This window comes from Electrophorus electricus, chromosome 18 (genome assembly GCF_041902795.1).
Source record: "Electrophorus electricus isolate QZ-2024a chromosome 18, ASM4190279v1, whole genome shotgun sequence".
Lineage (NCBI taxonomy): Eukaryota > Metazoa > Chordata > Actinopteri > Gymnotiformes > Gymnotidae > Electrophorus > Electrophorus electricus.
The window spans coordinates 5,894,541-5,908,822 of record NC_137514.1 but is presented as its reverse complement, the minus strand read 5'-3'; the positions used below and the strand labels follow the sequence as shown (position 1 = coordinate 5,908,822).

The 14,282-nt window shown below is 49.5% G+C and overlaps 1 protein-coding gene across 1 annotated transcript in view; it reads left to right on the top strand.

Annotated features, from left to right (window-relative positions):
* usp34 (ubiquitin specific peptidase 34) overlaps positions 1-14,282 on the top strand; it is a 45,747-nt gene that overhangs the window by 24,303 nt on the left and 7,162 nt on the right. The window contains exons 40-71 of the mRNA XM_081700698.1: positions 82-245; positions 500-565; positions 745-891; positions 1,095-1,151; positions 1,253-1,330; positions 1,623-1,717; positions 2,030-2,202; positions 2,352-2,502; positions 2,772-2,850; positions 3,296-3,349; positions 3,457-3,552; positions 3,632-3,696; positions 3,816-3,891; positions 4,018-4,065; positions 4,774-4,839; positions 5,112-5,192; positions 5,285-5,370; positions 8,411-8,579; positions 8,964-9,038; positions 9,278-9,429; positions 9,601-9,754; positions 9,828-9,872; positions 9,995-10,099; positions 10,598-10,745; positions 10,877-11,007; positions 11,506-11,679; positions 12,414-12,743; positions 12,849-13,006; positions 13,188-13,266; positions 13,397-13,523; positions 13,853-13,960; positions 14,048-14,152. Of these exons, the coding sequence (XP_081556824.1) occupies positions 82-245; positions 500-565; positions 745-891; positions 1,095-1,151; positions 1,253-1,330; positions 1,623-1,717; positions 2,030-2,202; positions 2,352-2,502; positions 2,772-2,850; positions 3,296-3,349; positions 3,457-3,552; positions 3,632-3,696; positions 3,816-3,891; positions 4,018-4,065; positions 4,774-4,839; positions 5,112-5,192; positions 5,285-5,370; positions 8,411-8,579; positions 8,964-9,038; positions 9,278-9,429; positions 9,601-9,754; positions 9,828-9,872; positions 9,995-10,099; positions 10,598-10,745; positions 10,877-11,007; positions 11,506-11,679; positions 12,414-12,743; positions 12,849-13,006; positions 13,188-13,266; positions 13,397-13,523; positions 13,853-13,960; positions 14,048-14,152 (3,642 nt within the window). The remainder of the gene's footprint in view (positions 1-81; positions 246-499; positions 566-744; positions 892-1,094; positions 1,152-1,252; positions 1,331-1,622; positions 1,718-2,029; positions 2,203-2,351; positions 2,503-2,771; positions 2,851-3,295; positions 3,350-3,456; positions 3,553-3,631; positions 3,697-3,815; positions 3,892-4,017; positions 4,066-4,773; positions 4,840-5,111; positions 5,193-5,284; positions 5,371-8,410; positions 8,580-8,963; positions 9,039-9,277; positions 9,430-9,600; positions 9,755-9,827; positions 9,873-9,994; positions 10,100-10,597; positions 10,746-10,876; positions 11,008-11,505; positions 11,680-12,413; positions 12,744-12,848; positions 13,007-13,187; positions 13,267-13,396; positions 13,524-13,852; positions 13,961-14,047; positions 14,153-14,282) is intronic.

The window sequence follows — 14,282 nt, the reverse complement described above, 5'->3', positions numbered from 1 at the left end:
TAAAGCTAGAATTTAGTTGTTTTGACTGCTGTGTAATCTGTCTGTCTCTCCTCCCTCCTTCTCACACACACACACAACCAGCCTCCCACGCGCCGTATAAATGGGACTACTGGCCGCACGATGACGTGAGGGCCGAGTGTCGCTTCGTGGGGCTGACCAACCTGGGGGCCACGTGTTACCTGGCCTCAACCATCCAACAGCTCTACATGATCCCAGAGGCCAGGCAGGCCGTCTTCACTGCTAAAGTGAGTGTGTGTGTGTGTGTGTGTGTGTGTGTGTGTGTGTGTGTGTGTGTGTGTGTGTGTGTGTGTGTGTGTGTGTGTGTGTGTGTGTGTGTATATATATATATATATATATATATATATATATATATATATATATATATATATATATATATACACACACACACACACACACACACACACACACACACACACACACACACACACACACACACACACACGTGCACATCACTCTCTCTGTCTCTCTTCTTGTGCAGTATTCAGAGGACATCAAGCATAAGACTACACTGCTGGAGCTACAGAAGATGTTCACATATCTCATGGTGAGACCAGCACAAGACGCGCGCACGCACACACACAGTGTTGATAGTAGTTTTCTGGTGTTTTCAACTGCTGTCTCTCATTTTTTTTCTCTCTCAGAAAAAATGTTGACGTCTTGGTTCTTTTTTTTCTCTGTGTATATATTCCTGTTTGTATTGTGCGTGTGTGTGTGCATCTGTAGGAGAGCGAGAGGAAGGCATATAACCCGCGGCCGTTCTGTAAGACCTACACCATGGACAAGCAGCCTCTCAACACAGGGGAGCAGAAGGACATGACGGAGTTTTTCACCGACCTCATCACCAAGATCGAGGAGATGAGCCCTGAACTGGTGCGTGCGTCCGCATGTGTGCGCAGACATCTATTGCCTTTCCCCACTTTAGCTGTAGAGGTGGGCTTACCCACATGGCTGCAGTACAGATGATCCTGGAGAAGTAGACTGTGGGTGGGGGGTGGGGGGTCTGGTCTCCAGGGCAACAGGGGCCCCTCTCCAGAGGTGCATGCACACGCTTCACTGCTTTCTTTTCCTTTCAGAAAAACACAGTCAAGACCCTGTTTGGAGGAGTCATCACCAACAACGTGGTCTCACTGGTGAGTGAACACTGTCACGCTCTCACACACCACCCTGGTGTGTGGGTGCAGGGGGCTGTGTGTGTGTCTCTGTGTGTTATGTAAACTGACTCTCTCTCTAGGATTGTGACCATGTGAGTCAAACAGCAGAGGAGTTCTACACTGTGAGGTGTCAGGTAGCCGACATGAAGAACATCTACGTGAGTGACACCCATGCACACACACTTAGTCACACACCAATACAGATCTTTTATGGAGATCTAATGCACTACTCTAGCCACTCCTTTATCTCATTAATAACAATGTTAATGCTTAAAAGATTAAAAACAAAACACTCTTGACCTTCACTGGCGTGTGTGCGCGTGTGTGTGCGCGTGTGTGTGCGCGTGTGTGTGCGCGTGTGTGTGCGCGTGTGTGTGCGCGTGTGTGTGCGCGTGTGTGTGCGCGTGTGTGTGTGTGTGTGTGTGTGTGTGTGTGTGTGTGTGTGTATAGGAGTCTCTGGATGAGGTGACGATCAAAGACACCTTGGAGGGAGACAACATGTACACCTGCTCCCAATGTGGGAAGAAAGTGCGTGCGGAGAAACGGTACGTCTGCATGTCCCCTCCTGGTCTGCATGTCCCCTCCTGGTCTGCATGTCCCCTCCTGGTCTGCATGGAGCCTGGGCCTCATTTTAGCAAACTCATGGACTTAAACGTTTGAATTTTTCAAGACAAACCTAAGAAGAATTTCAGTGATGTTTAGTGGTGTAAATGAAATACAAAAAGTGTTTTGTGTCCGTGGCATCACCCGCCCGTGTCCCGCAGGGCGTGCGTTTCGCCCGCCCGTGTCCCGCAGGGCGTGCGTTTCGCCCGCCCGTGTCCCGCAGGGCGTGCTTTTCACCCACTCGTGTCCCGCAGGGCGTGCTTCAAGAAGCTTCCACGCATTCTGAGCTTCAACACCATGCGCTACACCTTCAACATGGTGACGATGATGAAGGAGAAGGTGAACACCCACTTCTCTTTCCCGTTGCGCCTCGACATGACGCCGTACACTGAGGACTTCCTCATGGCCAAGAGCGACAGGAAGGAGGGTACGTGCCATCCCCATGAAGTTCACCCGCAGCCCAGCAGAGGGCGTTCTGTTTTCTCGGGGGTGTTTTTTTCCCTCCCTTTTAGAAGTTAGTTGGTTCGGTTGATGTAAGCAATTGATGATTGTGGAGGCTGCTTTGTTCCCCGTCAGGTTTCCGTGACGACGGAGAAGGCCAGGCCGCGGAGAGCTACGAGTATGACCTGATCGGGGTGACGGTGCACACAGGCACGGCGGACGGGGGCCATTACTACAGCTTCATCAGGGACATCGTCAACCCTCATGCCTACCGCAACAACAAGTGGTGAGGAGTCGCCGCTTAGGAACCTGTTATCGGGGGTGGGTTAGTTAGCCATGTTAGCCCATCACCCATATAAGGGTTGGTACAAACTTCTGGATCAACTGTTGAACTATTTCTTTAATCAAACCTTATTTTTTTATGTCTAGTATTCGGAGTATTCATTCCTTTTAGATTGTGTTTACCTGTAACAGCTTCAGTTATTTCCTGTTATTTTAATAATATTATTTTCTACATTAATTTTGCTGTCATGCTGACATCACTTCCTGTCTCAGGTACCTGTTCAATGATGCGGAGGTGAAGCCCTTTGACTCTGCCCAGCTGGCGTCCGAGTGTTTTGGAGGGGAGATGACGGTATAGCAAGACTCCCTTCACCTTCATCCAAGAACAGGGACCTGGGTCTGGCCACAGCACTCTGTGGTGTGGGTGGGTCTGGCCACAGCACTCTGTGGTGTGGGTGGGTCTGGCCACAGCACTCTGCGGTGTGGGTGGGTCTGGCCACAGCACTCTGCGGTGTGGGTGGGTCTGGCCACAGCACTCTGCGGTGTGGGTGGGTCTGGCCACAGCACTCTGCGGTGTGGGTGGGTCTGGCCACAGCACTCTGCGGTGTGGGTGGGTCTGGCCACAGCACTCTGCGGTGTAGTGCAGGTCAGGAGCAGGAACAGTGCAAAGGAAAACACCTAACTGGGCTTTGGCACTTCAGGCCTAGGAGGGACTGTAATGTTATCTTATTGGCCTTTGTTTCAGAGGAACCTAGAAAAAACTGTTTCTGTTAATCTGTTCCTTTTATTCTTTGCAGACCAAGACGTATGACTCAGTGACTGATAAGTTCATGGACTTCTCCTTTGAAAAAGTACATTTTCAATAACGGACCTCTTTCTTTGTCTCTTTTGATGGTATTTCTTAGATAAGTCGCTAATATATTTATTCCCCTCTTTCCCTTCCATCCATCCCTCTCAGACTCACAGTGCCTACATGTTGTTCTATAAGAGGGTGGAGCCTGAGGAGGAGAATGAGAAGGATTTCTGCTTTGATGTTTCTCCTGACCTACTGGAGGTAACGGCGCGCCTGCACACTCACACACTCATCACGCAGCACAACACCAAATGACTGGTTCTCTCTCTCTCTTTCACAGTGGATATGGCATGACAATATGCAGTTTCTACAGGACAAGAACATTTTTGAGCACACTTACTTTGGGTAAGTTCTGATTATTCTAAGACCACAAGAATATCTGTTAACCTTACCCGCACAATGACTCAACAGGCTTCAGTAGTCCTCTTTTCTATATGTTTGTTTTTGTTTGTTTGTTTGTTTAGGTTTATGTGGCAGCTGTGTAGCAGTATCCCTAGTACTTTACCTGACCCCAAAGCTGTTTCACTCATGACTGCCAAGGTAAAAGCTAAAACCAAAACCCAATTACTGTGTTTGTATAAATGGAAGTGTGTGTGTGTGTGTGTGTGTGTGTGCGTGTCTCTGTGCTGTATAATGGGAGATTTATTTTGTATCCATTCATTGTAGCTCAGCACATCGTTTGTTCTGGAGACCTTCATTCACTCCAAAGAGAAGGTAACATACTGTCACACACACTACACCCTAAACACCCCACACACACAATGGGACAAAGTCACTACACCCTAAACACCCCCCCCCCACACACACACACACAACAGGACAAAGTCACGACACACAGTATAATAGTCAGCGTTTCACCCTACACTCTTAAAGTATGTGTTTCACACTAGACACTACACTAAACGCTACACACCTCACAATACACCCTATACATGCTACACCTTACATGCTACATCCTACACACAACAATACACACAACACAATGTTTCACATGTCACACTAAACACTATACATGCTGCACGCAGCATAACACTGTTTCACACTACACATTTTGCACACCCAGCGTATACACTAAACATTGCACACTTTACACTACCAAGTCATTAAACAGCCAGAATAAAACACTATGCAACTACACACTGTATACTGCACACTATACATTCCTTCACTGCTGATTACAGTGTGTAAAGCTAATGGGGGATGCTTGTATTGATTTGGGTTTGATAGCATCAATAGTGGATGTTAGTATTTGGTCAGTGGAACACTGTGCTGCTGTGTCCAAATGATTTCGCCATCACCTGTGCCTGCTAGTGCGTTTACACTGTTAGCTGTTAGCGGAAATTCACCCGCTCATGTGAATCAAATATTGGGCCAATAGGTGGCGAGCTACGCTTTTAAAATATTTTTTTCTTGTTTTTACAGCCCACGATGCTGCAGTGGATCGAGCTTCTCACCAAACAGTTTAACAACAGCCAGGCAGCATGCGAGGTAAACAAACAAACAATGAGGTAAACAAACAATGAGGTAAACAAACTAACAGTCAAGGTGCGTGTGAGGTAACAAACAGTGAGGTAAACAACCAACCAGGCAGCATGCGAAGTAAACAAACAAACCACCTTGTTTTACCAAAGGTGCTGTAGTGTGGTGGGGGCCCAGGTCTGGCCACTGTGCTCTGGCCCTGCTGGGTCGGGCTCTACTTTAGTGCGTTGCACACAATAAATGACGCCGTCTTTCTTGTCCTGGTGTGGTCTTGTCTCTAGTGGTTTCTGGATCGGATGGCAGATGATAATTGGTGGCCAATGCAGATCTTGATCAAGTGCCCAAACCAGATTGTACGACAGGTGAGTGCACTGAAAATCCAGAGGGCTAAGACACACACACACACACACACACACACACACTCGCTGACGTCTGATTTGTGTATGGTTTCCAGATGTTCCAGAGGTTGTGTATCCATGTGATCCAGAGACTGAGGCCAGTGCATGCTCACCTGTACCTGCAGCCCGGCATGGAGGATGGGTAAGCCCAGCGTGTGTGTGTGTGTGTCTCTCTCTGTCATGGGTAAGCCTAGCGTGTGTGTGTGTGTGTGTGTCTCTGTCATGGGTAAGCCTAGCGTGTGTGTGTGTGTGTGTGTGTGTGTGTGTGTGTGTCTCTCTGTCATGGGTAAGCCTAGCGTGTGTGTGTGTCTCTCTGTCATGGGTAAGCCTAGCGTGTGTGTGTGTGTCTCTCTGTCATGGGTAAGCCTAGCGTGTGTGTGTGTGTCTCTCTCTGTCATGGGTAAGCCTAGCGTGTGTGTGTGTGTGTGTCTCTCTCTCTCTGTCATGGGTAAGCCTAGCGTGTGTGTGTGTGTGTGTGTCTCTCTCTCTCTGTCATGGGTAAGCCTAGCGTGTGTGTGTGTGTGTGTCTCTCTCTCTCTGTCATGGGTAAGCCTAGCGTGTGTGTGTGTGTGTGTGTCTCTCTCTCTGTCATGGGTAAGCCTAGCGTGTGTGTGTGTGTGTGTGTCTCTCTCTCTGTCATGGGTAAGCCTAGCGTGTGTGTGTGTGTGTCTCTCTCTCTGTCATGGGTAAGCCTAGCGTGTGTGTGTGTGTGTGTGTGTGTGTGTCTCTCTCTCTGTCATGGGTAAGCCTAGCGTGTGTGTGTGTGTGTGTCTCTCTCTCTCTGTCATGGGTAAGCCTAGCGTGTGTGTGTGTGTGTGTCTCTCTCTGTCATGGGTAAGCCTAGCGTGTGTGTGTGTGTGTGTGTGTGTCTCTCTGTCATGGGTAAGCCTAGCGTGTGTGTGTGTGTGTCTCTCTCTCTCTGTCATGGGTAAGCCTAGCGTGTGTGTGTGTGTGTGTGTCTCTCTCTCTGTCATGGGTAAGCCTAGCGTGTGTGTGTGTGTGTGTGTCTCTCTCTCTGTCATGGGTAAGCCTAGCGTGTGTGTGTGTGTGTCTCTCTCTCTGTCATGGGTAAGCCTAGCGTGTGTGTGTGTGTGTGTGTGTGTGTGTCTCTCTCTCTGTCATGGGTAAGCCTAGCGTGTGTGTGTGTGTGTGTCTCTCTCTCTCTGTCATGGGTAAGCCTAGCGTGTGTGTGTGTGTGTGTCTCTCTCTGTCATGGGTAAGCCTAGCGTGTGTGTGTGTGTGTGTGTGTGTCTCTCTGTCATGGGTAAGCCTAGCGTGTGTGTGTGTGTGTGTGTGTGTCTCTCTCTCTGTCATGGGTAAGCCTAGCGTGTGTGTGTGTCTCTCTGTCATGGGTAAGCCTAGCGTGTGTGTGTGTGTGTCTCTCTGTCATGGGTAAGCCTAGCGTGTGTGTGTGTGTGTGTCTCTCTGTCATGGGTAAGCCCAGCGTGTGTGTGTGTGTGTGTGTGTGTGTGTGTCTCTGTCATGGGTAAGCCTAGCGTGTGTGTGTGTCTGTCTCTCTGTCATGGGTAAGCCTAGCGTGTGTGTGTGTGTGTGTGTGTGTGTGTCTCTCTCTGTCATGGGTAAGCCTAGCGTGTGTGTGTCTCTCTGTTATGGGTAAGCCTAGCGTGTGTGTGTGTGTCTCTCTGTCATGGGTAAGCCCAGCGTGTGTGTGTGTGTGTCTCTCTGTCATGGGTAAGCCCAGTGTGTGTGTGTGTGTGTGTGTCTCTCTGTCATGGGTAAGCCTAGCGTGTGTGTGTGTCTCTGTCATGGGTAAGCCTAGCGTGTGTGTGTGTGTGTGTGTGTGTGTGTGTGTGTGTGTGTCTCTCTGTCATGGGTAAGCCTAGCGTGTGTGTGTGTGTGTGTGTGTGTGTCTCTCTGTCATGGGTAAGCCTAGCGTGTGTGTGTGTGTCTCTCTGTCATGGGTAAGCCTAGCGTGTGTGTGTGTGTGTGTGTGTGTGTCTCTCTGTCATGGGTAAGCCTAGCGTGTGTGTGTCTCTCTGTCATGGGTAAGCCCAGCGTGTGTGTGTGTGTGTGTGTGTGTGTGTGTGTGTCTCTCTGTCATGGGTAAGCCCAGCGTGTGTGTGTGTGTGTCTCTCTGTCATGGGTAAGCCCAGTGTGTGTGTGTGTGTGTCTCTCTGTCATGGGTAAGCCCAGTGTGTGTGTGTGTGTGTCTCTCTGTCATGGGTAAGCCCAGCGTGTGTGTGTGTCTCTCTGTCATGGGTAAGCCCAGCGTGTGTGTGTGTGTGTGTGTGTGTGTGTGTGTGTGTGTGTGTGTGTGTGTGTGTGTGTGTGTGTGTCTCTGTCATGGGTAAGCCCAGCGTGTGTGTGTGTGTGTGTGTGTGTGTGTCTCTGTCATGGGTAAGCCTAGCGTGTGTGTGTGTGTGTGTCTCTGTCATGGGTAAGCCTAGCGTGTGTGTGTGTGTGTGTCTCTCTGTCATGGGTAAGCCTAGCGTGTGTGTGTGTGTGTGTCTCTCTGTCATGGGTAAGCCTAGCGTGTGTGTGTGTGTGTCTCTCTGTCATGGGTAAGCCCAGCGTGTGTGTGTGTGTGTGTCTCTCTGTCATGGGTAAGCCTAGCGTGTGTGTGTGTGTGTGTCTCTCTGTCATGGGTAAGCCTAGCGTGTGTGTGTGTGTGTGTGTGTGTGTGTGTGTGTGTCTCTCTGTGTGTGAGGGGGAGAGGGTCAGAGAGAGAAAAAAGAAGGACAGTGAAAGGGTGAGTAGGAGTGCTCTCAGCAACCCATTTTTAATTTAGTCCAGCTCAGATTTTCAACAGCAGACATTGCTAGCCAAAAGGTGGGTCTAAAACTTGTCAACAGCATAAAGAAAATGCCCTCCAGTTCTGCTTCCAGGAGGACATTTGAAAAATGTTGGACTCATAGTCTCAGAGCTATAGCACTGCTGGAATCCATAAAAAGTGTAGTTCTGACCAAAACATTCTGCTACCACTAACATGCTAACCAGCTGGGGCCCAAGTGACAGCCATAGCAACCGATAGCACACACCAGCCAATGAGCCAATAGGGAACCAACAGGCCATGACAACCAGTGAATGAAGGCTAGAAGCAGCCAGTTTGTCCCGTCTGAATCATGCATGGGAGTACCAGTGTTCCACTAATCGTGCTGTCCGACACGTCGGTCTCTTGGCGCGTCTCTGAAAGCCCGTCTGTGCCTTGTCTCCCGTCAAAGGTCGGACGACATGGATGCACCCGTGGAGGACATCGGAAGCCGCTCGTGTGTGACGCGCTTCGTCAAAACCCTGCTGTCCATCATGGAGCACGGCGTGAAGCCTCACAGCAAACACCTGACGGAGTACTTCGCCTTCCTCCACGAGTTCGCCAAGATGGGCGAGGAGGAGGTGACTCCGCCCACTCACTCTCCCACCAACACTTTTATTAGTTCAGACGTGACGCGAGGTGTAACTCGGCGTACCTGCTACAGGTGTGATAGAACAGCGACCCAGGGAAAAGGTGGACGGACTGGGTGCGGAAGCGCTTTACACGTACTGGTTTAATATTTCACCCAGTACCAAGACTGTGCACAGACTGGTTTAGCATTTCCCCCAGTCCCAAGGCAGTGTGTTTGATCCTGCCGAACACTTGATGACTTTACTAAGGAATCTCCTCCTTAACAAAGAAGAGATCATTTGAATTGAATTGAATCGTCTCTAGCTAAGTTGGAGCCAAGTATTTGTAGTTATTTCTGTTGCCTTGTTGTTTACTTGATTTGTTGTTGTTTACAGAGCCAGTTCTTGCTGTCACTGCAGGCCATCTCTATCATGGTGCACTTCTACATGGGTACCAAGGGCCCCGAGAACGTACGTTGATTGGGCGGGTCTGGGAGACAGTTGTGTGAAACCCCGCTGCTTGCTCATCATGGTTTTATGTCTGTGTTTCTAGTAGTGTGTCCATGTTTTCCATGTTAAAACAATAGTTGAAACGTGAGGGAGAGGAGGATATATATGCAAATACTATTAACTCTACCTCTCTATATACGTGTGTATGTTTGTGTGTACGTGGGCGTGACCGAGCTAACCCCTCTCTCCGCCCTCCACAGCCACAGGTGGAGGTGCTGTCCGAGGAAGAGGGCGAGGAGGAGGACGAGGAGGAGGACATCCTGTCCCTGGCAGAGGAGAAGTACCGCCCCGCTGCCCTGGAGAAGATGATCGCCCTCATCGCCCTGTTGGTGGAGCAGTCGCGTTCCGAGAGGTCTTGCAACATGCACACCTGCAAACATACAATTATGCAATATATCTCACATTAACACATTCCCTTCTCACATGCGAATGCACAAAAACATACAGGTACGCATGACACCTGATTTTTTTTGTTTTTGTTTTTCCTGTCTGATTTTAATTCTCTCTCTTTCTGTTTCAATAGACACTTGACGCTGTCTCAGAGTGACATGGCGGCTCTGACCGGAGGGAAGGGATTCCCTTTCCTGTTCCAGCACATTCGGGATAGCATCAACATCCGCCAGACCTGTAACCTCATCTTCAGCCTCTGCAGATACAACAACAGGCTCGCTGAACATGTACGTCGCGCGCACACACACACAGATGCTGCATCAACGGCCTGTTAATGCTTGTCTCCTGCTTGTCCTCCAGATTGTCTCCATGCTCTTCACATCTATAGCCAAGCTCACACCGGAGGTAGGAGACCTGCTGTAACACACCAGCCTTTTTTCACGAGGACTTTCCACGTCACTATAAACACAGTCCGAGTGTATCATGCCTTTCGTTGTTCTCTGCGTGTGTGTGCATGCGTGTGTTAGGCGGCGAACCCTTTCTTCAAGCTCCTGACCATGTTAATGGAGTTTGCAGCAGGACCTCCTGGCATGCCCTCTTTCGCCTCGTACATACTGCAGCGGATCTGGGAGGTAAACGCCGCCTCCACCTGACTGCCCAAACAGGAGGGCGTGGGTGACCGCATCGTTTGTCCAGGAGGGCGTGGGGTGACCGCATCGTTTGTCCAGGAGGGCGTGGGGTGACCGCATCGTTTGTCCAGGAGGGCGTGGGGTGACCGCATCGTTTGTCCAGGAGGGCGTGGGGTGACCGCATCGTTTGTCCAGGAGGGCGTGGGGTGACCGCATCGTTTGTCCAGGAGGGCGTGGGGTGACCGCATCGTTTGTCCAGGAGGGCGTGGGGTGACCGCATCGTTTGTCCAGGAGGGCGTGGGGTGACCGCATCGTTTGTCCAGGAGGGCGTGGGGTGACTGCATCGTTGGACCTGGAAGTAGTAGTGCTTAATATATTAATGAGATATTCCAACTCCTGGGATGTTGGACAGATGGTCAAATCTGCATGAATTAATTGCTGTAATACACTGATGTGGGGTTTTTGTTCCCTTTGTCTCTAACTCGTGTTTCTGTCGCCTAGGTGATAGAGTATAACCCGTCCCAGTGTTTGGACTGGTTGGCCGTTCAGACTCCCCGTAATAAGCTCGCTCATAGCTGGGTTCTTCAGAACATGGAGAACTGGGTGGAGCGTTTCCTGCTGGCCCACAACTACCCTCGTGTCCGCACTTGTAAGAACGCACGCACGCCCACACCTAACACGTGTGCACAATCTTAATAAAGTAACGCTCTCAGTGTCTCTCTCTCTCTCTCTCTCTCTCTCTCTCTCTCTCTCTCTCTCTCTCTCTCTCTCTCTCTCCAGCTGCGGCATACCTGCTGGTGTCCCTCATCCCTAGCAACTCGTTCCGCCAGATGTTCCGCTCCACACGCTCCCTCCACATCCCGACGCGGGACCTGCCCCTGAGTCCTGAAGCCACCGTTGTCCTGCACCAGGTCTGTCCCTCCTCATTGTGCACGAACACCACACCGACCTGCGATGGCTTGGGACCTGGTCTCCCTCCAGTAGGACACTCGGAGCACACCTGTTGTGTTAGGGCACAGACACACGCCCACACAAACATACAAAGCCACAGACACACACCTGATTGGTCCAGTCCGAACACATCTGGTCAGTAGCGCTTTATCTAAACTGGTCTGTAACTTTTTCATTGTCATTAGCACATCAGCCAAATTCCTTTAAAGTTGAAACCCAGCATTTAAAGCTCTGGGGTTAACTGAGACCCATTAGTTAGCTAGCTCATCCGCACAATCTGTATTTAGCCTCATCCGCAGTCGACGTCTACAGCAGCCGCGCGGTCAAAAACGCCAACAAAACTGAGCAAAAATGCGAGATGTCTCCCAGCGACGGCGTGCTAATCAGCGGCCGCTAGCTTCCGTTGTTCTCGCGGGCCATGACTCGCGCGTGAACTGTGGCTTTCCGCTTGCGCCCAGGTCTACAACCTCCTGCTGGGCCTGCTGGGGCGAGCCAAGCTGTACGTGGACGTGGCCGTCCACGGAACCACCAAACTGGTGCAGTTCTTCAGCTTCATGACCTACTGCCTCATCTCCAAGACGGAGAAGCTCATGTTTTCCGGATACTTCATGGACCTGTGGAACCTCTTCCAGGTGAGGCGCGTAAGAGCAGACGCAGGGGCGAGACTGAGTGGATGGGTGCGTGCGTGTCAGTAAAGCAGCGCTGGTGCGTTGCTGGAAATCACCCTTTTTATTTACATGGGGGGGGGGTTATTTTATATAATTGGGCTTGAAGAAAGATATTATTGTATGGTGTGTGTGTGGGGGGGGGGTTTGTTTTAAAATTAATTTTACTAGGGACTTCAAGCCAGCTTGGGAAACCATGATGAGAGTAAAAAGTTGTTTTGTAAAATGTTGTGGTTTTAATAATAATAATGTGTTTACGTGTATTTTAAATGTGTATGTATGTATGTATGTGTATATATATGTATGTGTGTGTATGTATGTATGTATGTATGTATGTATATATATATATACATACACACACACTTTTTTACATAATATATATATATATATATATATATGCAATAAATTTATATATGCAGCATCTTCTCATATGTATCCTAGCCAGTACAGTAAGTTAAAAAGACATTAGGTCACAAAAAAGACTCAATTTTTTTTTTTTTCGCCACTGCATGCCTTTCTGCAGTACAAAGCCTGTTGTCAATAACAGTTACCCAACTATTGCTTAACCCCAGGCCAGAATGGGACATTTTCTCTGAAATGGAACTTTTGCCTTTCTGTGTTTTGTGTGTCCCCAATTGCATTTGACCTCCACCACCCTCTTCCCCATGTTTCTCTCCCTCGCTGTCCCGCCCCACCTCCAGCCTAAACTCTCTGAGCCGGCGATCGCCACCAACCACAACAAGCAGGCTCTGCTCTCCTTCTGGTACAATGTGTGTGCGGACTGCACGGAGAACGTGCGCCTCGTTGTGCAGAACCCCGTGGTGACCAAAAACATCGCTTTCAACTACATCCTGGCGGACCACGACGACCAGGAGGTGGTGCTGTTCAATCGCAGCATGCTGCCCGCCTACTACGGCATCCTGCGCGTGTGCTGTGAGCAGTCAGCCGCCTTCACCCGCCAGTTGGCCTCTCACCAGAACATCCAGTGGGCCTTCAAGAACCTCACGCCCCACGCCAGCCAGTATCCTGGGGTGCGCACGTGCACATCCACACATCCCCATGGCAGCCAGTACCCAGGGGATCTAAATACACGTGGATATGAATCTTCCTCTTTCACTCTCTCTCTCTCTCTCCAGGCGGTAGAGGAACTGTTCAGCCTGATGCAGCTGTTTGTGGCTCAGAGGCCAGACATGAGGGAGGAAGATCTGGAGGATATTAAGCAGTTTAAGAAGACCACCATCAACTGTTACCTCCGCTGCCTGGACGGCCGCTCGTGCTGGACCACGCTCATCAGGTACACACACACTCCTCTCTTTCTCTCACATATACGCCAGTCTAAGCTCTCTTTCACCCAAGATTTAACATTCAAAGGTGTTGCTTTATTGGCATGACAAAGTAATGCCAAATCCCTGCCCAAGTGTCAGAATTGCCGTTTAAAATCTCTCTCTCTCTCTCTGCCTGCTTTTGTGTTTCAGTGCCTTCCGTGTGTTGTTGGAGAGTGATGAGGACAGGTTGTTGGTGGTCTTTAACAGAGGGCTCATCCTCATGACTGAGGTGGTATTATTATTATTATTATAGAGGGTTCCTTCATTTTCTTACATAATCATCAACTCCAAAGGCTGTTGCCACAGGCAACACTCCACCCTTGCATAACAGACCATTTCTCTCTCTCTCCCCCCTTCAGTCATTTAACACTCTGCATATGATGTACCATGAGGCCACGGCCTGTCATGTGACTGGTGATCTAGTGGAGCTCCTGTCCATTTTTCTCTCAGTGTTAAAGGCCACCAGACCATACCTGCAGCGCAAAGGTACTACATTACCCACAATGCACTATGCACACACATGCGTACAGTTCAGTGCTACGTTACAAATTACTCTTTGCAATTTGTTTTTCTAGTTATGCACCCCTCCTGAAGAACAGATACTATATTACCCATAATGCACCCTGCCATGGCTAATACACACAAAGTACTAAGTAATGGTGGTGTTGCTGTTTTATGTGAATTTCTCACGGAACATTAAGTTTTAGTTTTATTAATAAATGACTAATTATTAATGATTACGTTTTCTCATTTTTTGTTTCTCCTACCGTTCTCTGTCCCTTGTCCTCTTTCATTTGTGCCGTCTCTCTCTGTAGATGTGAAGCAGGCTCTGATTCAGTGGCAGGAGAGGATTGATTTTGCACACAAACTGCTGACTCTGCTCAACTCGTACAGTCCTCCTGAGCTACGCAGTGCTTGCCTGGGTAACACACACACACACACACACACACACACACAGACAGACAGACACACACACACTCCACTGGCTCATGTTCATTGCTCTTCCTCAGACGTGCTGAAGGAGCTTGTGCTACTGAGCCCACACGACTTCCTGCACACGCTCGTGCCCTTCCTGCAGCACAACCACTGCACCTATCACCATAGCAACATCCCAAGTAAGTTACAAGCGCGCGCACACACACACACTGTTAACATAATGACAATTCTACTGTTCCAATGTTGCTGTATGCGTGTTCTCCAGGCAATATTACTGCAGTATTTAATCAATAGCTCATTAATTTTGTC